Source organism: Monodelphis domestica, chromosome 2 (assembly GCF_027887165.1).
Source record: "Monodelphis domestica isolate mMonDom1 chromosome 2, mMonDom1.pri, whole genome shotgun sequence".
Taxonomy (NCBI): Eukaryota; Metazoa; Chordata; class Mammalia; order Didelphimorphia; family Didelphidae; genus Monodelphis; species Monodelphis domestica.
The window spans coordinates 26,791,515-26,817,251 of record NC_077228.1 but is presented as its reverse complement, the minus strand read 5'-3'; the positions used below and the strand labels follow the sequence as shown (position 1 = coordinate 26,817,251).

General features: G+C 51.1%; 2 protein-coding genes across 25 annotated transcripts in view; one reads left to right on the top strand and one right to left on the bottom strand.

Moving 5' to 3' along the window:
- The window catches only part of OSBPL9 (oxysterol binding protein like 9), a 148,812-nt gene extending 130,175 nt beyond the window's left edge, over positions 1-18,637 (top strand). For all 21 annotated transcript variants that reach the window (XM_001362475.4, XM_003340073.4, XM_003340074.4 and 18 more), the window contains 15 exons: positions 4,733-4,823; positions 5,747-5,851; positions 9,072-9,231; positions 12,320-12,432; positions 12,520-12,638; positions 13,447-13,532; positions 14,347-14,518; positions 14,748-14,832; positions 15,350-15,460; positions 15,654-15,717; positions 15,816-15,956; positions 16,271-16,349; positions 16,467-16,558; positions 17,638-17,773; positions 17,858-18,637. In XM_001362475.4, the coding sequence (XP_001362512.1) occupies positions 4,733-4,823; positions 5,747-5,851; positions 9,072-9,231; positions 12,320-12,432; positions 12,520-12,638; positions 13,447-13,532; positions 14,347-14,518; positions 14,748-14,832; positions 15,350-15,460; positions 15,654-15,717; positions 15,816-15,956; positions 16,271-16,349; positions 16,467-16,558; positions 17,638-17,773; positions 17,858-17,932 (1,629 nt within the window). In that variant the 3' untranslated portion in view covers positions 17,933-18,637. The remainder of the gene's footprint in view (positions 1-4,732; positions 4,824-5,746; positions 5,852-9,071; positions 9,232-12,319; positions 12,433-12,519; positions 12,639-13,446; positions 13,533-14,346; positions 14,519-14,747; positions 14,833-15,349; positions 15,461-15,653; positions 15,718-15,815; positions 15,957-16,270; positions 16,350-16,466; positions 16,559-17,637; positions 17,774-17,857) is intronic.
- A 183-nt stretch (positions 18,638-18,820) lies between these two features.
- The window catches only part of NRDC (nardilysin convertase), a 79,563-nt gene continuing 72,646 nt past the window's right edge, over positions 18,821-25,737 (bottom strand). For all 4 annotated transcript variants that reach the window (XM_001362225.4, XM_056815140.1, XM_056815141.1 and 1 more), the window contains 12 exons: positions 25,268-25,418; positions 23,995-24,122; positions 22,969-23,131; positions 22,799-22,830; positions 22,520-22,658; positions 21,726-21,773; positions 21,572-21,624; positions 21,255-21,338; positions 20,471-20,561; positions 20,065-20,181; positions 19,431-19,520; positions 18,821-19,303 (listed from right to left, as the gene is read on the bottom strand). In XM_001362225.4, the coding sequence (XP_001362262.3) occupies positions 19,103-19,303; positions 19,431-19,520; positions 20,065-20,181; positions 20,471-20,561; positions 21,255-21,338; positions 21,572-21,624; positions 21,726-21,773; positions 22,520-22,658; positions 22,799-22,830; positions 22,969-23,131; positions 23,995-24,122; positions 25,268-25,418 (1,297 nt within the window). In that variant the 3' untranslated portion in view covers positions 18,821-19,102. The remainder of the gene's footprint in view (positions 19,304-19,430; positions 19,521-20,064; positions 20,182-20,470; positions 20,562-21,254; positions 21,339-21,571; positions 21,625-21,725; positions 21,774-22,519; positions 22,659-22,798; positions 22,831-22,968; positions 23,132-23,994; positions 24,123-25,267; positions 25,419-25,737) is intronic.

Here is a 25,737-nt window from a genome sequence, read left to right as displayed (position 1 = left end):
TTGGGCTCATTAGGTACCATTGTGGTATGTCACAAACCTCATCATTTTCTAGGTCACTATTTTAATTTGTAAGCCTTTCAGGTGTGGACAATAGCCTGATCTGAAGACAGTCTAGGTAGAGAGCCATTTTGAGTTATCCTCATTGTTTTAAATGGTCTGTTATTTTATTGGTGTGGATGGATACTACTCACTGTTGCACCTCCACACTGTAGTGGAAGATCTGCATGAATTCCTATGGTCCAAATTGACATTTAGTGATCCTCTGCCTTGTCACGGAGTCAGGCTTGTGCAGTGAAATCACACTGGATTTGTGTTTAAATACTGCCTCTGCTGCTTACTGTCTTTTGTCACCTTGGGCAAATCATTGAACTTCTCTAAGGCCTTCTTTTCTTCCTCTTATAGGAGGGGCTTGGACCAAATGACCTTGACGTTCTCCCTTCCAGCTCTTCAGAGCTTTCTAGTAATAAATTTCTCTGAATGCAGCCAGGCTCAACCTTAGAGGACATATTTGTGTTCTGATCCCATTTGTGTTCAAAGTCTCTTTAGCCTGAAAAGAATGTAGTAGGGACCACTAACACTCTCCAGGTGCTTCCACAGACACGAGGGATGAAGGGATAGCCTCTGACAAAGGGGAAGAAACTTGGGACTGACTTTTTGCAAAGATGTTGCAATGTAGTTTTATGGAACGTTTCTGGTACTTCGATTCTCCAGATTAAGGGAGAGGAAAGCAAGAATTTTTAAGTGTATTTCTGTCTTGTGTTCAGAGAACCTTGGTATATATTCTTAGTAGCTCTTACTTTTGAGAATAGCTGTAAGAGATAGAAGATGAAGATCTGACGATGAAGTCAGGAAAACTCGGGTTCAGTTTGGCCACTGCATATAGTAGGTTCAGAACTATGAGCAAGTTCTCTGAGGTCTTGGCATCCCAGGTGATTTTCTGAGTTCCTGTTCTCTATTTGTGCAACACATTCCTGTGCTTGAAGATTCTGTATGAAATCACGGGACACTCTTTAATAAAGATAGGACCTATGGATGTCACTCTTGGTAAGAGTTAAGCAGTATGATTTCTCCAGTAGCTGTTTGGACTGTCAAATGCTCAAGTTTAAAGCCGGAGCTATTGTTTGTATTTTAGCCAGAAACAGAATGACTAAGAACAGATGTGACAGTTGTTGAGTATTTGATTCCTTTTTCCATTTCATTAAAAAAATTATGATTACTTTATAAATGTATACTTTGGGGGGTATTCAGTCTTATGGATCTTGTCATTGCCCACTCTGTCTAGAAACCAAACTGAACCCTTTTTTGCCCTACTGCTTTACCCAATTACTGTGGGTATGTCTATTCTTGAAAGACCAGGTGCTTTTCTGGTTGCTGCAGAAGAAAAGTATCAGCTTGATGGGAGTTTGGGTGATTGATAGAATATTTAGAAAACACACAGTATAGACAGCAAACTCTGGCTGGCCCCCTAATAAACTGAAAAGAGGAGGGACCACTTCATATCATAAGGGGAAAGTCAAGAAAAAAGAATTCTCTTAAAATCTCTAAGTGTTCGTGGATTGGCGAAATCCTCAAATCTTGAACTTTAAAAGACTTTGAAATGGAAAAAATCAGCAAATTTAGGACAAATAAGGTGAAATCAGGCTGGAAATGTATTAAGACATTCAATTTATGAAGCTCTTTCCCTCCAAATTGAAAATATAACTTTCTCCCAAAAAGTTTAGCGGGTGATAAAAGCATAATGTACAAAAGGAAGCCATACTGTTTAGGAGGACCACAGTCCAGGGACCATCCATCCCCCAGTGCCACTTCTCCCCAGGAGCAACGGGCATTTGGGGTATGCAGATATCTGGAATATGCCTTTATTCATCATTGTATGTTGAAGGCATTCATTGGGAACATTAAGGATTCACATAGTCATACCAATCCCTCTCCCTCTAAAGCAGGAATGTGTAACCTGGAGTTTATGGGTAGGATGGGGAAGGGGCTGCTATTGAACTTGGATGGGGGGGAACCTACCTTGTGCTGTCTTCATGGAGACATTGTCTCAGTGCTGAAAGCACTTGTCCTTCCTAGGGATACTTCTCCCAAGCTTCCCACAGCTCTCTTAAGGTGTCACTGTTTTGTTTGCTCCTTCCCTAGAACATGTTTTAAGCATGTTCCTCCTGGGCCAGGGCAACCTCAAATTGATGACAGGCACACTGGAAAATCCTGGAAGAGCAGCTCCTAAATCTCAGGGCAGTAGATGGGTATTTGCCAGCCCTGGTGACAACTTCCTCTTAGGGACTCTCAACATTTAAACCTTGCAAACTTTCTTTTTCTAGAAATAGAGCTTGGAATCATTGTTTTAAAATAAGTGTGGAGCCCTTAGAGGAAAAGATCAACATGGAAAATCTCCACTGCATGTAGGCACATCTCAAGATGTGCATAGCAACCCCCTGCTACAGTTGATTACAGAAGAACAATAAAGAAAGAAGACATTAGTTTACACACACACACACACACACACACTTACATATATATACATACATATAACATATGCATACACATCTAACTCTTTCCATCTTAGATTCAGTACTAAGAAGAGTAGTAAGAGCTAGGCAGTTTGGGTTAAGTGACTCTCCCAAGGTTACACAGCTAGGAAGTGTCTGTGGTCAAATTTAAACCTAGGACTTCTTTCCCGGCTCTAGTCCTAGTTACCCCTGACATTAAGTAATATTTGCCAAGGAATGATGCTCCTCCAGAGCATTGATTATCTTGGGCACCTAGGTGGCACCATAGTACCTACAATGCTTGGGCTTGGGATTCAGGAAAACCGGGAGTTCAAATCCAGCCTCAGAAACTTGTTGGCTGTGTGACCCTAAGCAAATCATTTCACCTGTATCTGCCCCAGTTTCCTCATCAGTAAAATGGGATAAGAATAGCACCTACTTCCCAGAATGATTGGGAGGATCAAGTGAGATGTAAAGTCCTCATCATTTGCCCAAAGAGCCCTTATCTTTTCACCCAGCATAAACTGGCAAGAGCAACAATTGAGTCTGGGAGCTTGAATGTTACTGGTGACTTTCAATGCTTTTTTCAAGGATTTAAGAGCAGAATACTTTCAAAATGCCGGGTGCTGATTTTATAAGCCATTCTAGGACCCAGGCTTTTGTTCATTTAGCCTTGTCAGCCACACAAAGGAGCCTGGAGCAAGGGAGCTTTCCCAGGAATTTCTTTTTTTTTCTTTTTTTTTTTAATAACCATGGGGAATTGTTTTCAAGTAGAACACAGCTCTATCAGTGTGAAATCCTTATTGTCTTTTCTGAAGCCCTTAAGAGATTTGACAAAGGTGTTTATGCTTTACAAAGTCCTTTTATGTTCTTGATCACAAGGAAAATCTTTATTGTTCTGTTTATCTTAGGACTTTGTTACTAACTTTGATAAGTACCATTTTCTTCATTACCAACATCATTCTCTACTATATCCCCACAGAAAGATTTTGCTTTTTCCTTCTCTAAACATCTTCTAATGTGTTTTTGAAATTAAAGTTTTCAAGAAACCAAAGCAAGATAAAGAATGCGTGTAGTTTTCTTGGTTTGGGTCCACTTTGCCCTTTACAAATAACAAGGGAGTCTCAATTCTACCTTCTAGCCAAGATCTTCCTTTAAGTTGTCAGCACCAGACTGTCTTTCTCTCTCATCATTAAGAATACTATTTCTTCAGGGGTGGCTCAGTAGATTGAGAGCCAGATCTAGAGATGGGAGGGCTTGGGTTCAAATCTGGCCTCAGACATTTCCTAGCTGTGTGACCCTGGGCAAGTTACTTAACCCCAGTTGCCTATCCCTTACCATTCTTCTGCCTTAGAACCAATATACAGTATTGATTCTAAAATGGAAGGTGAGGGTTTTTTTTAAAAGGATACTATTTCTTCCATGGCATGTAGAAGAGATATCAGGGGAAACTCTGATGATGTTAAATATAAAAGATAACAGTAAATTTTTTTTAATTAATGGAGTCAAAGTTCCTAAAACAACAAAGGAGACATTGGAATCCACTCTGGGTCAGTGGACCCACCTGCTTGCTGACATGGTAGATTTTTAAGAATAAAATCTTTGTAGAATCACTAGAAAAATAAGTTCCCTGGAGCCGGTGAAATATTCTACTATATCTTCTAAAACTGTAAATTACGTGAACATTTATTTTCTTCTCCCACCTGAAACTTAGAAAACCTTTTTTCTTTATTTCAAAGACTGATGTTTCCTGCTTTTAGTACACTCTGCTGTCTGAAGCTTACACTGTGCATCCATGATGATGTTAGGTAGTTCTGGAGTGAAATGAGGCCAAGTGTGAAGGCAGGTCAGATTCACTAGCTGGTTATAGGTGTGAAATGTAGATCAAGACGAGGAAGGCAAGAGAAGAAGTTCTAAGTAGCTGGAAAAATTGCTGCACATTCATGGGAGCCCTTGGGATGTATTTAGAGGTGGTATCTCTTTAAATCTCTATCCCCCATTCCAAAACCCCTTTCCATTTAATTTTCATTTCCTCTTTGTCTGCTTTCCTTAATTATAACAATTGCTTGTGCCTCTCTGTGGGGAAAGGCTTTCATTTCTTCTTCATTGCCTTGCAAACTTGTATCCATGTAGCTGACTGTAGGATTTTGCTGTCATAAATGTGGGTATTTCTCACATGGGGGAGGGACAGTCTGGGAGAGAATGTTAATTAAAAATAACTTTACTATGTTTCTTTGTCTCAGAGTACTATTAACCCTGTAGATGCAATATATCAGCCTAATCCCTTGGAACCAGTGGTCAGCACAATGCCTACCCAGACTGCCTTCCCTCCAGGTACAGTATTTGAGCCTTTATTAGAGAACCTAGGCTTGTGCTTCTGTTACAGAGGAAGCCCGCAGTGGCTCTCTCTTGCCTGTGGTCGAATGAACTAGAGGCGGGAGCTGGGGGGGGGGTTAATTGCATTTGTTATTCTCCAGATTTCTAGCTTCTGAAGGCGCCAGGGAGGAGCTGGTGGTTGGTGATACCCATTTTCAAAGTAAGGGACAGATTTCCTCAATGCAGGCCAGACTGGCTCATTAGCCAGAATTCTGCTCGCTGGGATCCTCATGTGAAACAGTGGTAGCAGCCTCAGTATCTTCAGAGGCCATTCAGAGGGAGCCATGGCAGCCCATTAGCTCTCAGAGTATTTGTCAGCACCGAGCATAAGGAGGGGCAAAACCTTGGGCCAAAGTGGGATGATGAGTCATTAGCCCATGTTGGCTGGCATGTGATGGCATTGTGAAGTGGGAGCAGGAGCCCTTTGTACTCGGGTGGGAGGTGGGGAGAGGGGAGAGTGAGAGCTGCCTGTACTTTTCAGGACATGACTGCCACATTCTCATTGTTCTGAGGTGATTGTTAAAAACTGTGTGAACTCCAAAGGAAGGCTCCCTTTTTGACATTTAGAGAAGCTTAAATGGTTATTCTGTGATTTGTCATTTTTAGAATTTTTTTTTTAAAGGAAAAAATCCCCAGGGTAATGAGTACCCCGCCTGATAGCTATATCAGGAGCTGGTCTTTGGGGGGCCCTTCCAGCTTTCCTGGGAAAGTGCCTGAATGTTGAACCTAGCATTGATGGATCCCGATTTGAACACATTTGCGCATGCATACATGCTTAGTATGTGTACACCGAGTTCTAGGTATTTCCCCCAGGAAACCATGTACCAAGAACTTTTATTGCCCTGTTTTTCTCCCATGTTTCTCCTGTCTGCATCTTTCAGAGCCTGCCCCGATGTGTAAGTCAGAGCCACGCCCATCCTCCCTACCTGTCGGACCTGTAGTGGCTTCTTTGGGACACCCTCAGACCCCGACACCCAACAGCACAGGTACAGATGGGCTTAGCCCCTGGATCTTCTCATTGAATGCCTTTCTTCAGATTGTTATCTTCTTTGCCAGGGAAATTTTCTGCAGGAGTGAACCCTCCAAGAGCCGTTCTGTTGGGCCAGTTTCATCTGGGACAGTTAAATAGTTGAAATTGATGACTATACTCGAACCCCAAAGCTTTGAGCAAGTAATTAGAATTTCAGTGGCTTATTGCAGTTTTTCAGGATGTGGCTCAGTGTTCTTGTGATTTATCTTGTTGGGGGAATCTCTTAACACTGTGACAGTGTTTTATCCTAATCTAGTGGTTTTTGTAGGTTTGGTTTGGTTTGGTTTTTAACTAAGTATTCTGGTTTTTAATGGCTTTTTTGCATGTCAAAGGATATTTTGTGATCACTTGCACTTTTAAGGCTTAGCACTGGGCTTTGTCCCTTTCCTCTGAACCAGTGGTTTTCCTGTGACTTTTCATTTTAAAATTCCATGGACTGTCAGATGGATTTTAGATTTTAAATGTGAATTATCTTAACATCTATTGGGCAGATGTTTAGCTCATTCACCCCCATAATCTGTCCTTTGCTGGAGGCTGGGTTGATGATTCTTCTCTGCGTAAATAAGTACAGGCTGGATCAACAACCCACCAACCCACCCTTGTTTATGCGTCCTGTGCCTCCCTTGGTTTCCTTCTGGGTAGAATTCAGTTGTCCTCTGGATTTCAGAAGGAAAAAAATCCAGGTGTGAAAAGCTTAAGGAAATTTTCTCAGATAATTTTAAAACATGAATTTGGGAGTATTTTTTGGCCTTTTCATCTTGGATAATATTTATGTAGTTGGGTTTTTTACAAGATTGTCAATGTGGTTATTAAGGGTTACATCTAAAAATGGATCCTGTGTTGTGAAAGAGGAATTGGTCAAGATTTTGCAAACAAAGCAGGTTTGAATATAAGGGGCTGTGGCAGGCAGCAAATAGATCACATTCATTTCTGGATATGCATTCATTTTCCGAGGAAATTATTTCAATTGATCATATATGGTTTTACTTAGTTTATTTTCTTTTTTTTTTTTTTTAAAGAAACCTTTACTTTTCCATCTTGGAATCAATATTGTGTATTGGTTCCAAGGCAGAAGAGTGGTAAGGGCTAGGCAGTGGGGGTGAAGTGACTGGCCCAGGGTCACCCAGCTGGGAAGTGTGTGAGGCCAAATTTAAATCCAGGACCTCCCATCTCTGGGCTTGACTCTCAATCCACTGAGCCACCTAGGAGCCCCCTGACTTAGTTTCTCAAAGAGAAAAGGACATTTTTATAGTTAAGAAATATATCAATACCTGATAATCAGGGATGAATTGATCCCAAATTCTAAGTCTTTGATTCAGGAAACATTGATTATTGTCCCCTGTAGCTAAGGTCCTGTGCAACATTCAGTCATGAAATCTATTCCCATAGATAGATAACTGTGAGAACTTTTCATTCATTTACTAAGTTTTAAATATATGTTATATGCAAGGCTTTAAAGACGACAGCTCAGCATGTTGGGCAAACTTCTCTGCCCAGATGGATGGGCCTGGATGGTTTGCTCTCTGCATCATGGGAAGGAAAGATCTTCCTTAGTCATTGAGTTCACAGACCATTTGACTGACTGTGTGCCAAGTATTGAGCAAAGCCCAAAAGAGAATCATTTCTTTCCCTTGTGTTTTTCTGGGCTGATATTCCTCCTTTCCCTTCATTTGTCTCCCTTCTGTTCTTCCTTTCTCTCTCCCTTAGCACTTCTGCACACACACAAAAAAACCTATCACATGACAAGAAAATACATTTCTCTCCATTTAAACATAAAACAAATGCCATTAGTAAACAAAAGGGAAAATTCAGGTCAAATAATTTGATTCCCATTCAGTCACCTGACCCATTTCAAGTACTTGGACCCTTATTTTGCCTATTTTAAGGCTCTCCCTAGCCCATCCTTTGGAAAGAAAGAAACCAAAAGAAACCTTTTAGTTCTGAACATGTGTGCACTTTTGAGAAGGAATTTCAACAGCCAGCTTCTGTTTCGTGGGACTTTTATATTTTAAAGGTTTAAGAATCCCCTACTGACCTGTAAGCTGCTCCTACTTGGCTTTCTTTCCAGAGGTGCAGGCAATTTAGAATGGGGGGGGGGGGGAGTTTGCATGGATTTGGCATTTTTTTTAAACCCTTACCTTCCGTCTTGGAGTCAATACTGTGTATTGGCTCCAAGGCAGAAGAGTGGTCAGGGCTAGGCAATGGGGGTCAAGTGACTTGCCCAGGGTCACACAGCTGGGAAGTGTCTGAGGCCAGATTTGAACCCAGGACCTCCCGTCTCTAGGCCTGACTCTCAATCCACTGAGCTACCCAGCTGCCCCCTGCATTTGGCATTTTTGCATCCCTGTGCTTCCTTGGGGTCAGGGACTATTTATCATCAGTGGGCAACTCCACCTTACATATAGTGGCTACTTGATAAATATTTGTTGGTGGTGATTGGAGACCCTTTGGAGTCTTGAGTGTCATTAATAAATGGATCATTCTCAACTTAATCCTCAAGTTGCACTTGCATAGTGTCCTACAACTCCCATTTGCCTTTTCCTGTGGGATAACTTGGCTCTTTTAATCATCTGAAACTGTATCTGAAATGAAGGCTGTAATTCTCTGTTGGTATTCTTAAGTTTGCTTAATTACAATGGAAAGATCTGCTTTTCTACAATTGAAGAGACATCAATCTTCAATTTTGTGAGTGTTTCAGTGAAACCGTTGTGAGCTGTGCTATGAACTTCAGAGAGGGAGCCACCTGTGGTCTTTTCTTCTTAGTTTTGGGAGTTCAAGGTCTATCTCATTACTCTCTTCTTTGCCCAGTCTCAGGGCAGTTTGACTTTCTGAGTGCAGGGTTTATACATCTGCCAACTGGATCAGATTCTTCCACTCTTTTTTCCCCCTTACCTTCCATTTTAGATTCAATATTGTCATATTAGTTTCAAGGTAGAAGAGGGCAAAATGGCTAAGAAATTGGGGCTAAGTGACAGGATCACACAGTTAGGAAGTGTCTGAGGCTAGATTTGAACCCAGGAACTCCCATCTCTGAGCCTTGCTCTCAATCTACTTAATCACTTAGCTGCCTCCTCTTCTATTCTGTTCTGATGCTTAACTTCCCCTGCTCCCCAAGCCTGTCCCCGCCATTAAAAAAAACACAACTTTTTCCTAACTCGGCCTTTTTCATTCTCTAGGAAGTGGGCATTCAGCACCTAGCAGCAGTCTGACATCCCCAAGCCATGTCAACTTGTCTCCAAACACAGTCCCAGAGTTTTCTTATTCTAGCAGTGAAGATGAATTCTATGATGCTGACGAATTCCATCAAAGCAGCTCCTCTCCAAAGCGCTTCATTGAGTAAGTAGAGATGGAAAGTCCGCATGGAAGGTTTACTTATTTTTCAGTTTTCCGCTGTTTGGGGGGGGGGGTTGGGGGGCAGCTCTACAGTGAGTTGGAAAATGTAGTGAAAGCCTTCAGTCTCCACTGATTTCATCCTACAGCAACAGCAGCATCAGCCTTAGTAACCAATCTCACCCCAGTGGATAAAGAATGGAACCTTCAGGCGCCATGAAACGCTTGTTCCAGTGGGTTTAGGATTTAGGCTGTTGTCAAAGCTCCTGGCCTGATGGCACAGATCCTGGCGTTGGCCCCTACCCTCAAGGAGGGCTTCAGCCACAAGCAATTAGCTGGCGCTTGGGACCATGGGTGCTGGTGAAGAAACAAAGGGGTTCAGGTGCTGCCTAGGGCCATGGAGGGCTTTCTGGCTTCGTCACATTACATTGCCTTTACTGGCGCTAGGAAGTGGAAGGAGATTTTTTTGCTTGGCCCCAGAGAGCAAAACTAGATGGAATGAGGAGGTCAGGAGGAATTCCAGGAATCAACTTTGCATTTGGAAAAATGTTCTTAAGCCAGGAATGGTTTGGGGTGCTGCTGGGTGTGTTGGAGGTCAGGAAGGGTCAGAGCTTGTGACGGGTTTGGACTTTGGGTCTCTGACAGCTCGAAGCTTATTTTTACAGCTTGTTGGGGTTTGAAATGTTTCCTCTGTTAAATGGCAATGAATAGTCATCAGTTTTGAAAACGGAAGCTGATAATCCTATAGAGAGTAGTGCTTGCACTACTTGGCAGCTTCTTCGGGCAGACCTTGTGCCCGACCATGACCCTCTGTGTGGAGTCTCTTTTTAGTTCATCAGAGGCTGCAGTTGCATATCAGGTCTCGCTGCCCTACAGCATTATTGATAGAATAATGATATTAAAAGATGGGCCTTTATTTCTAAGGGGGGCTTAGGGGCATTTGCACTTCCTTAGAGGTATTCCTGTCCTATTCTCTTCCTTGTGTTCAACTCTGGGCCCAACATACCTATCTGTATGGTCTCTCCTGTGGATCCTTGCTAATAGACAAGCCCTCTAGATCACCCATCCAAACAAATACGTGTCGTGATCTGGACAAAGAACGCTGGTCGTCCACTTGATGTCTGTTGTGTTAGACGGTCAGATCATATTTCAAAAGTGGTTACAGATCTCTTCCAGGAAGCTTTGCCATGTTCTGGGGCCACATACACAGCCAATACAGTATCTTCTGCAAATAGTAAGGGGGGGCACCAAGGCCTCTTTGGCACGTAGGTGTCTTCCAAGGAATCTTGGATGGAATGATTACGATGTATAATGGGGCAGAGGATCTTCCTATCTCTCAGAACTGACTTCTTTTAAAAGAAAAGAGTCCCTTTGGGTATTGTTTTACTTCACCGAAACAAGTATTTCATGGGAGGCGGGATGACAATGGATGAGTACTAAGCACAATGCTATCTTGTCTTCTCTCCGCCAAGGGTTCTTCCTTTTTCATGCCCTAGACCCTTCTACACTGTGCTGAAGCCTATGAGCCCCTGCCTGGAGTAGTGCTTTTAAATGTGTAAAATAATAAAATGCTCCGGATTACAGAGGAAACCAGTTCTGTCAAAGTATTGTCTATTCGTAAAATGAGTCTACAGAGCCTTAGTTCCTATAGAAGGGAAAAAAGATGGTAGGTCAGTACTTGACCGTGTTTCCTTAGTCCCCTTTCTTTTCTTTCTTTTTATTCAATTCCTTGTTTGTTGGTTACATTAAAATTCCCAGTATTTCCCTCCCTTTCCAACTCTTCCCCACAGGAGAGAGGGCATCATTTGAAAAAATATATGTACACATAAACTCTGTCTTTCATGTTTCTCTTTCTCTGTTCTTTCTCTGGAGGTGGACATTCACAAGTTATTCTTCTAACATTAATTCTGCAGCTATATAGAATGTTCTCTTGGTTCTGCTCATTTCATGCTTCATAATTTTATGAAGGTCTTTCCAAGTTTTTTTTCCAATTAAATTGCTTGTCATTTCTCCTGGGCAGTAGTATTCCATCCCAATCATATGCCACAATTTGTTAGCCATTCTCCAGTTCCCCCCAATTTCCAGGTCTTTGCCACCACAAAGAGAGCTGCTATAAATATTGTAAAATGTTAGAGGTTCTTTGCCTAGCCAGCTTTTTAGAGCAGTTGATTTCTAGTGTCATTCCTTTTTATGTTGTATTTAAGGAGCCCCAAACCACTTGGCAGCTTCTTTGCAGCCACTTGTGATCAGTGATTTCCCCCATGGCAGAGTTCTCTTTCCTGCTTCAATGTGTACAAATATCAGTTGTTGGTAGGCACGGGAGTCATTTATTGTCATTCCCAACGGAATCATGTTAAGTTAAAAAATATTTTTGCATCATGGACCAAAATCAGGTGAAACGGCTAGCAGGCAGGAATTGTAGCCTCTGTAGCCTGTAACACAGGCCCGTGGAAGATGGCTCTTGGCTGTCCCCTCTTCTATAGTAAGTTGCTTTGTATGAGAAACTTGATTAGAGATTTGGAAATCCATGAAGAACTTTACAAACATACAATTATTGCTTCATGTATTTTCCTTAGTCCCAGTGGCTTATTCTTTATAAACTGATGATAGCAAAGAGTCTGAGGCTCCAACTTTTTTTTTTTTTAAATTAAACCCTCACCTTCCATCTTGGAGTCAATACTGTGTATGGCTCCAAGGCAGAAGAGTGGTTAGGGCTAGGCCATGGGGGTCAAGTGACCTGCCCAGGGTCACACAGTTGGGAAGTATCTGAGGCCAGATTTGAACCCAGGACCTCCCATCTCTAGGCCTGACTCTCAATTCACTGAGCTACCCAGCTGCCCCCTGAGGCTCCAACTTTTAAAGAGCGTTAGACCCAATTGGCCATCTAGGGTTTCTGGTTTCCATTAAATCCTCACTTCAGAAATAACATGCTGCAGTGCCTCCTTGACTGAGCCTTTGATTGGTGCTGTGGAAGCCCCAAGTCTGAACTCCCAGGGGCCGTGCCTGAGGGCGTCTTGCCAGGTCAGCCCTGGACAGACTTGTGACAAGCCAGCGAGCAGCAGGGCTGAGGGCTAAGTGGCCTGTTCTCTTTTAGTTCCTCAGGATCGGCCTCGGTCTTGACCCACAGCAGTTCGGGGAACAGCTTAAAGCGCCCTGACACCACAGACTCCCTCATCTCCTCCATATCTAATGGGATGAGTGATGCCGGTAAGTGAAGGCCACCTCCTGGAGGGACAAGCGTCGCGGTTCCGGGCCGTTGGCCGAGTCAGTGAGCGAGTTGGGTTTGCTTCCCAGACCTGTTCGACTCGCACGATGACCGAGACGACGACGGGGAGGCGGGCTCCGTGGAAGAGCACAAGAGCGTCATCATGCATCTCCTGTCCCAGGTCAGGCTCGGAATGGATCTCACCAAGGTGAGCTGCCCGGTGCCCTGCAGCGGGCCCTCCAAGCGGACTCTTCTCGAGCCGTCAGTCCAGATCTTTGTCAGGAAGCAGCGAATTCCCTACGGTGGCGGGGCTGCGGGGCGGGGCCGGGCTCTTACATCGGTTGGACGAAGAACATAGACATCCGCTGTGGGAAGGGGGGAGGAACGGCTTCCTCTGGGGGTTGAGTCAGTGGCATCGCACTAGAGCTGGCCACGGCGTGTCTAGGAGAGGGTGCCTGCCGTGGGGGGGCGCCTGTCTGAGATCTGAATGGGAGAAGGAATGGCCCTGCCAAAGCGGGGCTGCCCCAGCCGCCAGCCTGGCTAAGCCCAGACCCTCATCTCGGCGTCCCCAGACACTAGAACTCAGAGCTCACGCTCTGATGGGGGAGGCAGCGTGCAAACAGCTATGCATTTATAAGGTGGATGCATTGTCCGAGGAAGGTGGGGTTTGAACTGAGTCTTGAAACCAGAAGGGGAAGGGGGAGAGCATTCCAGACACGGGGGACAGCCGGGGAACCCCAGAAACCAGCTCCCCGCGGCCGTTAGCCTCCCTCAGTACTTCCTGGCTAGCCCTGGAACACCGTCCCTCCTATTCACCCAAATCACTGCTAAATGTTGAGTCGAATAAAGTGCTCGGAGGAGGCTGCTGCAGCCCCAAGAAGCCTTTCAGCCATCGGTCTTGATGTAAAACCTCACTGGGTCCCCGGCCGTCGTCCCTGGCCTGCTGAGTGTCCCCGAGGGACGCCAAGGCCGGTGCAAGCCGTGGCCGTTGAGATGGGCTTCTCTGTGTCCCTCAGGTGGTCCTCCCAACCTTTATCCTCGAGAGAAGGTCCCTCTTGGAGATGTACGCTGACTTTTTTGCACATCCGGATTTGTTTGTGAGGTATCTGACTGCAAACCCCTAACAAGGTCTGGGGATGGGGGAGGAGGCGGGGGAGGAGGAGGAGGAGCAGGAGGAGGAGGAGGCGGGGGAGGAGCAGGAGGAGGAGGAGGAGGCGGGGGAGGAGCAGGAGGAGGAGGAGCAGGAGGTGGGGGAGGAGGCGGGGGAGGAGCAGGAGGCAGGGGAGGAGCAGGAGGAGCACTTCTTGGGCATCGTGCTAAGCACTGAACAGACGCCTCACTGCAGCTTGCGGTGCCCTTTCCCAGCTGAGGTCAGGCAGATAGATGGAGCCCCGGCCTGGAGGCACGAGGGCTGACGTGACCCTGGGCGAGTCCCTCTCCCTTGTTGGCCTCCGTTTGCTCGTGTGTCAGATGAGCTGGAGAAGGAAACGGTGAACCACTTTGGTATCTTTTCAAGAAAACCCTTGATGGGGTCTCAGTCAGACACAACTGAAGGGTCTGAGCACCAACCACAGCTGAGGAATAGAGGGAGCGAAGTGCAGTGATTAGCCCGAGGTCCCAGAGGGTCTACCTCTGTGCAACAGAATTTGAACTTGGGTCCTCCTGGCTCCAGGCACAACTCCGTGCCCTCCCTGCGCCCCTGCGGACGCTCTCCCCGCACGCTTGTTTGCCTCTTTCTCTTCTCACCTGTCCTGGTGACATTTGGGAAATGACTGGATAAGCGGCCGCCATGGAGTCCGTGCTGCTCATTGGGCCCCGAAAGCAGCCGTTCTGTTCTCTGAGAACCCCGGACTGCGGGGGGCCCCCGTGGGGCCAGCGGGCCGCCGGATGACTGACGGCTGGTTTTCTCCTTCTAGCATCAGTGACCAGAAGGACCCCAAGGAGCGGATGGTGCAGGTCGTAAGATGGTACCTTTCTGCCTTCCATGCAGGAAGGAAAGGGTCTGTGGCTAAAAAGCCCTACAATCCCATTTTGGGGGAGATCTTTCAGTGCCACTGGACGCTGCCCATGGAAAACGAGGAGAACGCGGTGAGCTTCGCAGTCACACGGCCTACAGGGGCCCTACAGGGGCCTGAGCCCGCCCCCCCCCCCCCCGGGTCACGAGGGCCCTCGAGCAGTCCAAGCAGGGGCCCTTCTGTCCAAGATATCAAGAGGTGCATCGTGTCTACTGGGTGGGGGCAGGAAGGATGATGGAAGCCCAGCAGCCCCGTGTGGCGGACGGATGGTCGAGTGACGCCCTGTTTGCTTTTGTCGGCAGGAGCCCATGTCGGAAGGCCCCGTGCCCTGGGGCTCCAAGAACTGTGTGACCTTTGTGGCCGAGCAGGTTTCCCATCACCCCCCCAGTAAGTGGCAGCTTTCCCCGGGGGAGGGGAGGGGGGTGTAATTTTCAAACTCCTCGACTGTCCGTCACTAAAGCCTCTAGAATGTGTTCCATTGACGTGGACGGACAGAGGAACTGCGGCCTCCCCCTTGCCCTCGGGGACCACTGAGCTGCCCTGTTGAAGGCCCGGCCACCCCCACAGCCTGGGTCTGTGCCCCACTAAGGATGCCGCCTGCGTTCAGGGCACTCGCCTGCCTCGTGGCCGCGCAGGCGCAGGCCTCCCTGCTCCGGCCGCTTTGACCGAGTCTTACCTGATCCAGATTAGCCAAGAAAAGCTGCGTCTGTCCACTGTGGCTTTAATAAGTAGGAGCTGGGCACAGGGTGGACGGCGAGGCCAGCAGAGGGGGCGTGCGCAGCCCCAGCCAGGCCATCCCTGGGCTAACGTTAGCGGGCGCCCCCTCTGACCGGGTGTCCGTGTGGCTGTCCTAGGCACGGCCTTGCCCAACGCGGAGACTCGGCACGCACATCTCTGTTCTCAGTTTCAGCTTTTTATGCCGAGTGCTTTAACAAGAGGATCCAGTTCAATGCGCACATATGGACCAAGTCCAAGTTCTTGGGGATGTCCATTGGCGTGCACAACATCGGACAAGGTGAGGGGGTCAGGCTGACCGGAAGGCCACGCTGGGGCTCCATCCTGCAACGTTTCTGCGACCGGTCCGGCTTCTGCCTGGAGACCATTTGGGGGCAGTTCATCCCCCCCTGGGCCGGCTCTCCTGGGCCTTGTCTGTCCACTGGGGCAGCCCGATGCGAGCCTCACTGCGCCACGTCTCCGTCTCTTTTCAGGCTGTGTGTCTTGTCTCGATCACGACGAGCATTATATTCTCACCTTCCCCAATGGCTACGGAAGGCAAGTAGACACGTCTCTTCCTCCCCCGCCCTAAGCCGAGCTCCCTGCCTGCTGCCTGGCCCACAGCAGCGCCCTAAACCCCCTCTTGGGCTTCGCAGGTCCATCCTCACGGTGCCCTGGGTGGAGCTGGGAGGAGAATGCACCATCAGCTGCTCCAAGACCGGCTACAGCGCCAACATTGTCTTCCACACGAAGCCTTTCTATGGGGGCAAAAAGCACCGAATCACAGCTGAAATTTTGTAGGTGTCTCGCTCGGTCCTCTGTGGGGCACCTCCGAGCCTGCGGGCCGTGGTGGGGAGGAAGGCAGGAAGGCCGCGTGGGTGGGCATCCGGCTTCCCTGTCGCTGGGACAGGATGTTGTGGCCGCTAGCACTGAGCGACCTTCCCAAGTACCTGGACTCAGTGTCAGCCTTCTGACCTGGGCCTGCCGTGGGGTGGTTCTTCCCTCCTCCCGTCAGGTGTCCCCCTAGACTTCCCGGGGGCAGGGCTGATGTCCTTGTCTAGGTGATCCTTCACCCCCCCTTAGCCCGCCTGAGCTCATCTTTCCTCCTCAGCCCCCCGAATGACAAGAAGTCCTTCTGCTCGATCGAAGGGGAGTGGAACGGCGTCATGTATGCAAAATATGCGACAGGGGTAAAGTACCCATTGCGTCCTGGTCCCCGGGATTCCCTCAGATGGGCACGGGCTGCACTTTGGGGGAGACGACTGGGGCTAGCCAGGAAAGGGCCCAGGAGAGTCTCTGTTCCCTAGGAGAACACAGTCTTCATTGATACCAAGAAGATGCCTATAGTGAAGAAGAAGGTGAGGAAGCTGGAGGACCAGGACGAGTACGAGTCCCGCTGGTAAGGAGGCCGAGGGGGGAGGGGGGAGTCCTGGTCTCTGGAGGGTGATGGGTCAGCCTAGAAAATCTCATTGTTCACATTTAGGGGGATTGGAGCCCCACGAATCCCGTCAGTAGTCTCTGCGTTCCCTCAAATGCAGAATGCCAGTGACTCAGTGAATGCCTGAAATAGGCATTGTGGACCTGCCCGAGGAGGGTCCAGACACCCTGTGTGCATCCTCTCTTCCTCTCCCCTGTAGCTCCTCTGAACAAAAGCAAGCCCGAGAGCCAGGCTTGGGCAGCGCAGCAATGGCAGAGGCCTTGGCCCAGGACCCAGGGGTGCCAGCTACTCTGCTAGGCACTTGGGCACAAACCCCTCCCAGTAACGGTGGGAGGGACAGAAGAGACCCCCCCCCCCCCCCCCAGTGATGACCAGGAGGCAGAGAGGAGTGGAAGAAGGGCCAGAGCTCAGGCCAGACTTGGAATTGTTCCCCAGCAATTTAGCACAGTCCCCCTGGGGAGCTGATCCCATCCCCACTCAGGGCCTAAGCATTTACAGGAACACGAAGACATGCGAAGTCGATCCCTGTTGGCATCAGCCTGCCAGGATGCCCGTCCCATGTTCCCTGATGGCGGCTCTCTTGGGTAGTCATTGGGTAGAAACTGCAAAGAACCAGTCAGAAAGCAGGGTAGCTGCCAGAGGAGGTCGGTTTTCTCCACATTGGATGTCTGCTTTCTAGGCTGCTGAAGAGGAATTTCTGCCCAGGGGTGGGCTGGGGTTAGGTAGTCCGGGACATCCCTTTCAGCTCAGCTGCTGCCATTCCAGGAGGATCTTGTGGTCACGTAGCTAAGCCTGGATTTGAATTGATGTCCTGCCTCCAAATCCAGCTTTTCTTCTCTCGTAGGGGGTGGGGAGTCTAGTCCTAGAGCAGCATATAACCCGCTGGGGGGTGCTTGACAAAGCTCTCGGGGTCACCGCTTGGCCTCCTGCCCAGACACAGCATTAATTTTGTGGTTCTTCCTCGGAGGGTTCCGAGGTTGGAAAGGGATTGAGCCATTCCCAGAAGCCCTTGATTCAGCTGTCTGCATTCCTCTCTTCAGCCTCTGGAAGGACGTCACATACAACTTGAAAATCAGAGACATCGATGCGGCCACAGAAGCAAAACACAGATTGGAAGAGAGGCAAAGAGCTGAAGCTCGAGAAAGGAAGGAGAAAGACATCCAGTGGGAAACCAGGGTGTGTGCATCGAGCTTTTCCGGGAGGGGGGAACAGGCTAGGGTAGACGGGCTTTCTGAAGTCGTCCTTCCCTTTTTCTTGCAGCTGTTCCATGAAGACGGAGAGTGTTGGGTCTACGACGAGCCATTACTGAAACGACTCGGAGCCAGCAAGCATTGACCTTCAAAGGAGCAAAGGGTGTTTGGGGTGCTGCTTGCCTGGTCCCTGCCATGTTCCTTCTCTTGGCGGAACTGAGCAGCAGGGGGCTTTCAGGGGGAGCCCTCCCTTCTCTTTGCCGTGGTTCCTATCTCAGGGATACTGGACTTACTGAAGATGCAGGTGAACAATTAAAGCAGGAAACGTTTCCTTGACTCACTCAGTGGTAGGTGGGCGGCAGCAGGCACTAGACTAGCTTGACTTCCATTGTAAGAATCCATTCAGGCTCTGAAAACATTTCTGAACTCTGGCCGTGGGCTGTGTGCATGTGCGCATGTGCGCGCACACGTTCTCTAGTGCCACTGCCAAGGTTCAGAACATGTCTCACATACTCTTGGGGTCTCTATAGAAATACACCCACACGCACATATATATATATACACACACACATAAATATATACATATATACACACATATACATAATGGAAGCCTTCACTTATCTATTCTTTACATCTGTAAATACAGATTCCTTTGATGGGATGGACAGTTTATTAGAAATTTATTTTGCAAACTTATAAAATCAAATGTTTTAGCATTTCATTATCACTCAAAATAATTTCTGTATTTTTATTTTTAAATCAAACGGTTGAATTAAAACTAAGCCTTGGTAGACGTTCATTCTGCTACAGGTAGCATCTTAATTAAGGCTTCATAAAATAATTTTCCAAACCTTTTGGTGTTTTACTTTTTTTCTTAACTCATAAACCTTTGGCAATTAGATTTGCTCTGACGTCATCACGCAAGAGATGAAGAAAAGTTGGCCTGAACTTTGTCCGTGGGTATTCTACGGGCCCTCAGCAAACCAAGTCAACCTGGGAGGTCTTTTGTTTTTTTAATAGACACCAAGAGAAATACAGAAACAAAGGGCTGTCTTTATTTTAAAAAAGTTAAAACATCTTTTTCCGTTGGCCCTAAGGGTGTCTTGTCCTGCATGCTCTCGGGCTTCACCCATGGGGGCTTCAGGGAGTACCACATACCAGGACACCCTTCGGGGCTGTTAGTCTTACAAGAGGAACCAAAGGCCACGACGGAGCCACGCCTCCTCCGGTGAAGCCTGCTGCGCAGTAGTGGTGTTATTCATAGCATACAAATTTCAGATACACACTGCTTCAGGCCAAAGAGAGAGACTGCAGTTTATTTGACTATTTTGTGGTAGGGGAGAAGGTTAAGAGTTGATGTGAAAGCCCTGATATCAGTAATGGGGATGGTGGAGTCTGCCAGCAGAGAGGAGGTCGGCAAATACGTCAGCTGAGCCACTTCGTCGTAGGAAGAGTTAGAAGACTCGCTGCAAACAGAACCTTCTTCTTCCATCTCGTGTTTGCCGTAGCCGACAACCTGAAAGGGGGGAGGGGGGAGGTGAGCCTCCCTAAAGTTCCCCAATCAAGCCTCCCCAGAGAAGCAGGAAAGGCTCAGGGGCGAGCGCAAGGGAGGGGAAAAGCACACTGATGGTGGCGCTACTCACGTGCACACTGACTATCTTGCTGCCATTTCCTCTATGAGACTTGAACCAGTTCACCAGGTCTACTTTGGAGAAAGACTTGAGAGCTTGAATCTTCCAGGAGAGAAAAGGGGGGGGGGGGGGGCGAGAGAAGAGGGGGCTTAAAGGTCAAAAGTAGCAACCATTGGGCTTCCCCAGCTGGGCACACCCTGCTGGTCTTAGTGTTGTTCCTGGGGCCCCTTCTAGCTTCCAGGACTCGGAGGTTGCTTGTGGGCCTTTAGCAGTGTCCGCAGACCTCTAAGCTTTAAATTCCCCCTTTCCACGGCCATCCTAGCCTCTAAAGGCCACCCTGCAGGCAATCCAAACCATCTTTCCTGTTGGCTGGCCTCATGCCCCGGCATTCTCCTGGCGACCTTCCCGCTGCCTCGGCCTTTGATGCCACCCAAACCGGGCCCTTGTTCCAGGCTTTCCATTCCTGGGCCTCTCCCCATCCCACTCAGGATCCTTGACTGCCGGCCAGACCCCCATTTCCAAAGGAAACGGCCCGAGACCACCGAGCTGCCACCTCTTAGTTCTAGGCTGCCCTGGGTAGAACCTGAAAGCTCATCTCGGTCCTTTTCCTTGGCCAGGTCGGCCCGGGAGCCGGCCTAGTTCTTACCTCGTGGGCGAGGCGGTCAAAGAGGTACTGCTGAGTGACCACCTCGTTCCAGTTACGGTCCACCTCCTCCCCGAGGTGTGTATCCTCGCACTCCTTCAGCTTGATCAGAGCTACGACCTGTTGTGGGGACAAGCAGCTGAGCCAGGCACCTGCCGGGCCAGACGAGGCGAGTGCCCACAGCATCCTCCTAAGGCGAGAGCCTCTGGGCTCCCAGCCTGGCGCAGGGCAGCAGAGGGGCTGTCGAGAGCTCGAAGGGCCTCTGTAGCCAACAGATCCAACCCACTCACAGACTCAAGGAAACTGCTCGGGGTCCCACTGGGGTGTGGGATTCCTCTCTAGGCCTCTGGGTCAGTGAGTGAGGCCAGAATACAGACTTTTGGAGGGACTCGCACCAGAGCCCAATTACCTGAGTATGAAAAGCATCTTCTGTCAAGTTCTCCATTCTTTCTTCAAAAGAAGCAAGAAACTCCTCTATTTTCTTATCAACAATTTCAGAGCTGAAACAAATGAAACAGACGGGTGCTAAAAGGGACCTTAGCAGTCCTTCAAGAGCTGATCTGAGTCAGGAGTTCAAATCCTGTTTTTAATGCTTCCTGCCAATGTGACCTCAGTTCTGGTGCCTATCAAATGAGGATGGTGATCTCAGGCTCGAGACCCTTCCTGCCTCCAAATCAAAGGTTCCATGATCTGGGCCGCCAACCCCTCAAAGGACTGGCTCCTCCCTTGGCACCCCCTCCCCCCCACCCCCAGGCCCTTGCAGTTACAAACTGGACATGACTAATGCTGAGGTCTACCCACGGGTCTTGGGAAATGCCCCTGTTGGGGCAAAAACTGGGCCCTGCCCCATGGGAGATGGAGAGGCCTCCAGAGTGGCGGGTCACTGCCCAGCCTGGAAAGCTGCTGAGGCAGCAGCACCTCTAGGGGTCAGCCGCCCTGCTCAGCCAGGAGCCGGCCAATAACGCTGCCCTTCTCCCAGGCCTCCCTCCTCTCACTTGACAATCACAAAAGCCCCGGAGTCAGGTCACACAAGCACTTTCTCCCCCATTTTCTAAACAAGATGCCGGGCAGGTCCATGGCAGACTTCTGGCCCTCTGCGGCTGGCGGACTGGCTGCCCGTGACGTCGGGGGCGAAGGGCTGGGGACAAAGAACATTCGTGACCCCGGCCGATGCCCCTCTCTGGGCCACTTACTTGAACTTGGTGGCCTGAGTGCCTACAGTGACGGAGAAGCCCAGAATCCCCGACGTGTTCCTGCAGGTCGGATAGACGTGATACCTGCCCCGGGGAGAGGCTGCCGTCAGGGCCCTTGTCCAGCCCCACGTCCACCTTTCACAGAAGGGGCTGCCCTGCGGGGGCTTTCCCACTGGGGAGGAGACTCTCCGAGATGCCAATTGAAGGCCTGATCCAGTCCGGCCCAGGCACCCCAGCACGTGGTCACTGCCCAGGCCCCGGGCAGCCCACATTCGCCCCTCTGCGGGGCCTTCTCTGCCCAGGGCCCATCCGCTCACCCAAGAGTCTGCTTGGTTCGAAGGAAGTCAAAGCAAGGCTCCTCCATGTGCATCTGCAATTCAAAATGGCAGCCTTGAGAGCGTCCACCTGCAGCATCTCCTCCCCCAGGGCGCCCCGCGCTTCTGGAAAGCCCCCTCCCAGCCGGGCACTCACCACGAGCAGCTCCATGAGCGTGTACTCCTTCAGGCTCCGCGCACCTGACTGAAAAGAGAGCTTTGTCAGAAGCCAGATGAGGCACTCGGCCATCCACCGGTTCGATGGAGGCTCGTGAGAGAGCTGCTCCGAGCAGGGGCCCGCCGGGTCCTGGAGGACACGCCGAGACGAGGCAGGGGGCGAGGTTGGCAGCCACCTCACAGTCCCCTCCTCGAGCCCCCGAGGACCCGGGTCTGCACCACGTGGCCCAACTCTCCAGCCGGGGAGGGGCCACAGGGGTCTCTGATCTGGTGAGCTAAGAACTGCAGCAGGCGCCGAGACGAGGCCAGCCCAAAGGCCCCGAGCCGGACACAGATGCCAGGAGCCGGCTTCGCAGGAGGGCCGGGGCTTCTCTTCCTGCGTCTGGTGAGATGGAAGGCGGCCAGGCCGCGCCGCCATTGGTCCTAGGTAAGCCAAGCAGCCCAAGCCTTGCCAGAGGCCTCTGTCGGCTCCCCTGAGGTGGAGGCGCCTCTTCTGGGCTGTTTCCTCTTCCTCCCCGGCACACGGCGAGCGCTGACACGAGGCTGGACCAGGACGGAGGCCGGCTGGCTACGGTGCACGGCCGTCTAGCCTGGCTAGCGTGTAGGGTGGCCATCTCTAAGGAGGAACCACGGCCTCCTCCGGCACCGCTGAATCGTGGCCCGTCCCTCCCTCTCTGGGCCCCTCTGACCTCTGAGCCCTCCAGGCAGAAAGAAGCCAAGAGGGAGGCCGGAGGCAAAGGGGCCGGGGCACGCGCGGACTCGGCGGCCGCTGACCTGGTAGTAGACGGTGACTTCCGAGTTGGCGTCTCCTTTGTTGAGGGCCTTCACTTTACACAGGTGGTGGGCGCCGGGAAGCTCCACGACCCGGAACTGGACGGGGATCTCCTTTTCCAGGGGCTTGAAATCCAGCTTGCTAGAAGAAAACACGGCCCTGAGCCCTGGCAGGCCGCTGGAGCGAGGCATCCCGGCTCCCTCCCCAGCCGATCCCTGGGGAGCAGAGCCCCCCCCCCCCCCCCCCCCCCCCCGGTCTTCCCAGCAGGGCCGGATACTCACTCGACCACATACTTCAGGAAGTCTGTGGACTCCTAGGAGGAAAGGACAAGAGCCGGATGACTGCCGTGTCCCAGAGCCCCGCCAGGGCCGCTCATGTGGCGACACAACCCAGCCTGCCTCCAGGAGTGACCGGAGGCCCGAGGGGAAGGGCGGGCCTGGCGGACACTCACTTTGCTCGTGAAGTTCCCTTGCACCAAGCCCTCCACAAAGAGCTGCGACTTGAACTCCTGCACGAAGCTGAGCAGGGCCTCAATGGTGAAGCCCTCGAGCAGGGCCCGGTACTTGTCGATCATGGACCACCGAGAGTACTCCAGGATCAGGAGCCGGACGTCTCTGGAGAGGGCGACAGGGGGAGGGGGAGGGGGGTCACGGGGCCAGGCCCGGGCCAGAGCGGCACGCCCGGCCCTCCAAGAGTTTCTATTCTAACAGAGAAGAGAAGCGTAAACAGAGGAACGGAATACAGGGTAGATACACGTGCAAAGTGGATGGAAGGTTGGTGCGTGGACCCGGGGGCAGCTGGGTAGCTCAGTGGACTGAGGGTCAGGCCCAGAGATGGGAGGTCCTGGGTTCAGGTCTGGCCTCAGACACTTCCCAGCTGGGTGACCCTGGGCTGCTCACCCCCCACCCCCACGCCCCTGCCCTGCCCACTCTTTGCCTTGGAACCACTATATAGTATTGAGCCTAAGATGGAAGGTGAAGGTTGAAACCGTCATGGGCCCCTTTGGCGGCCTCGTCAAGTCTCTTTTAATCCCTTCTTAGTCTAAGATTTCTAAGTAACGGGAGGAAAGAGCCAGGGAAGATACGAGCTCGCAGACCCCGACTGTATCTGGACACTCCTCCAGCCCAGACCTCTCGCCTGGCCTTCTGGGCCGAGGCTGCCGGAAGTACAGCAAGGCCTTCACCTCGAGCTGGCCGCTCCTCCACACGGCCCCCTCCTCCCCTCCTGGGGCTCTCAGGTCCCTGCCTAGCAGATACTTTCCCTCCTCTAAGGACCGCCGCTGACCCCTCCCTGCTGGCTTGGGACCCGGATCACTAAGTGGGCCCAATTTTGCTTCGGGTGAGAGAAAATAAGATGGGCTCCGAGGGACGACGACCCTGGAGCCGGCCAATGCCGTGAGCGCTGCCTGGCCACCTGGGCCCGCCCGGCAGACGGCGAGGGGTGGCGCCGGCCGCCCCGGCCGCGGGCTGGCACTCACTTGGCCAGCGTTTCCGGTTTAATCAGGATGTTGAAGTAAGTCTTCTTCAGCTGCTCCGTGATCATGCCAAAGACAGCTGGCGTGGAATCAAAGTCAGCTAAGTAGTCAATGATGAGCTGAAACAGCAGCTGGAAGGAGAAAGAGGGAGGGAATGGCGCGGCGGCGACTCCCCCTGGGGTCCCCTCTTCCAGGCCAGGCCCTCCCACCCGCAGGCCCGGCCCGCGTTTAATGCTAGCTTCAGGGCACAAGTGCAGCTGGGCCTCGCGGGTCCCTTTCTGGCCCCACTTTCCGGGATGACCGAAGGGTCTCGGAACCCGTCACCCCGCACTTTCAAAGGGCTGCTGCTGCCTTTCCCCAGGAGGCTCAATGTCAGATTCAGAAAACCCAGCGGCCCCCGGCCCACCCCCAGCCAGGCGGCCGAGAACCCAAGGGGAAACCTGGGAGATCCTCTGCTCAGGCGAGAGCTTGGGAAGGACTTCCTGGGGCCTTTGTACTCCCATTTTCCCAGATCGTTTAGCTAACTAACAACTTAGAAGAGGCAGAAAGGAGCTACGGGCCGGCACGCTAAAAGCAAGAACAAAGAAAGTCTAGAACGCAGCAGAATCCTTCTGCAATCTCCACTTCTGCCGCTTCTATTCTGTCCAGGTCCTCCCTCCCCCCACCTCCCCAATCCTTAAAAAAAACAAAGCAAGAACTCTTCCTCCGAGGCCTGGCTAAAATCCCGCTGCCTCCAGGAAGCCTTCCTGAGTCCTCTTCATTCCAGGGTCTTTCCTCGTCCCCATGGTCCTATTTGTCCTATCTAGAGCTTGCTCTGTACTCGGTGATTCCCAGCCAGCTGCCTGCCTGCCCGGAGCTGCTCCTCAGGGCCATCCCCTGTCCCCAAAGCACCCCTGGATCTGGCAGACATGAGGGTCCTCCCCTGCCTCCAATCTCCCCACCAAGCTCTGCCTGGGGCCTCTTTTCTCCTTTAAGCCTATTTGCCCCCTTAACAGAGACCCTTCCCAACCACTGTGCCCCACCCGGGCCTACCGAGCCGCAGGGCAGCCCCCAAACACGAGGGGGAGCTGAAGTGAAGGACTGCCCCGCCCTGCGCCGTGGGGGGCTCCGCACCCCACCCCCGGCCTGAGAGCCTTCGTGTCCCCCACAAGCTCTCCTCTGCCGAGGGGCCCGATGCCCCTGCCACCACCTCCTCCTCCGAGGCCCTCCAGCCCCAGGGTCCCGCCTTGCTCGGCTGCTGGGGTACCCCCCAAAGCCGGGCGCCCCGAGTACTCACAGGTAGCTTGTGGTTGAACCCTTTCACTCTCACAATGAGGCCGTGCTCTCCTGCCACCAGCTTGTATTCCAGCTGGGCCACGTCCGCTTCGTAGGCCGGCTCGGCCAGGTTGTGGGTGAGGATGTTCACGAAGATGTCAAAAAGCACCACGCTGGAGGGACACACAGGGACGTGCATCGGCCCCGGCCCGGCGTCCCTCCCCTCCACAGCCTCCGAGGCCTGGCCTGGCCCGCCTGGGCTCTGACCATGAGCTCCACGAGGGGCACCTGCCTGTCCCGTGCCCTCCACTGTTCCCTTCCCGTGACGCCAGACCGACCCAGAGCCCTCTTCCTGCAGCTGGCATCCGGGGCAGCTTCATTCAGCCTCGCCACGGAGGCCCCAGAGGCTCCAGAGGCTCCAGATCCAGGCCCACCGCGGTGCAAGGGTTTAGTACAGAGCCCACCCGGTCACAGCCCCTTGAGGTCTTTATG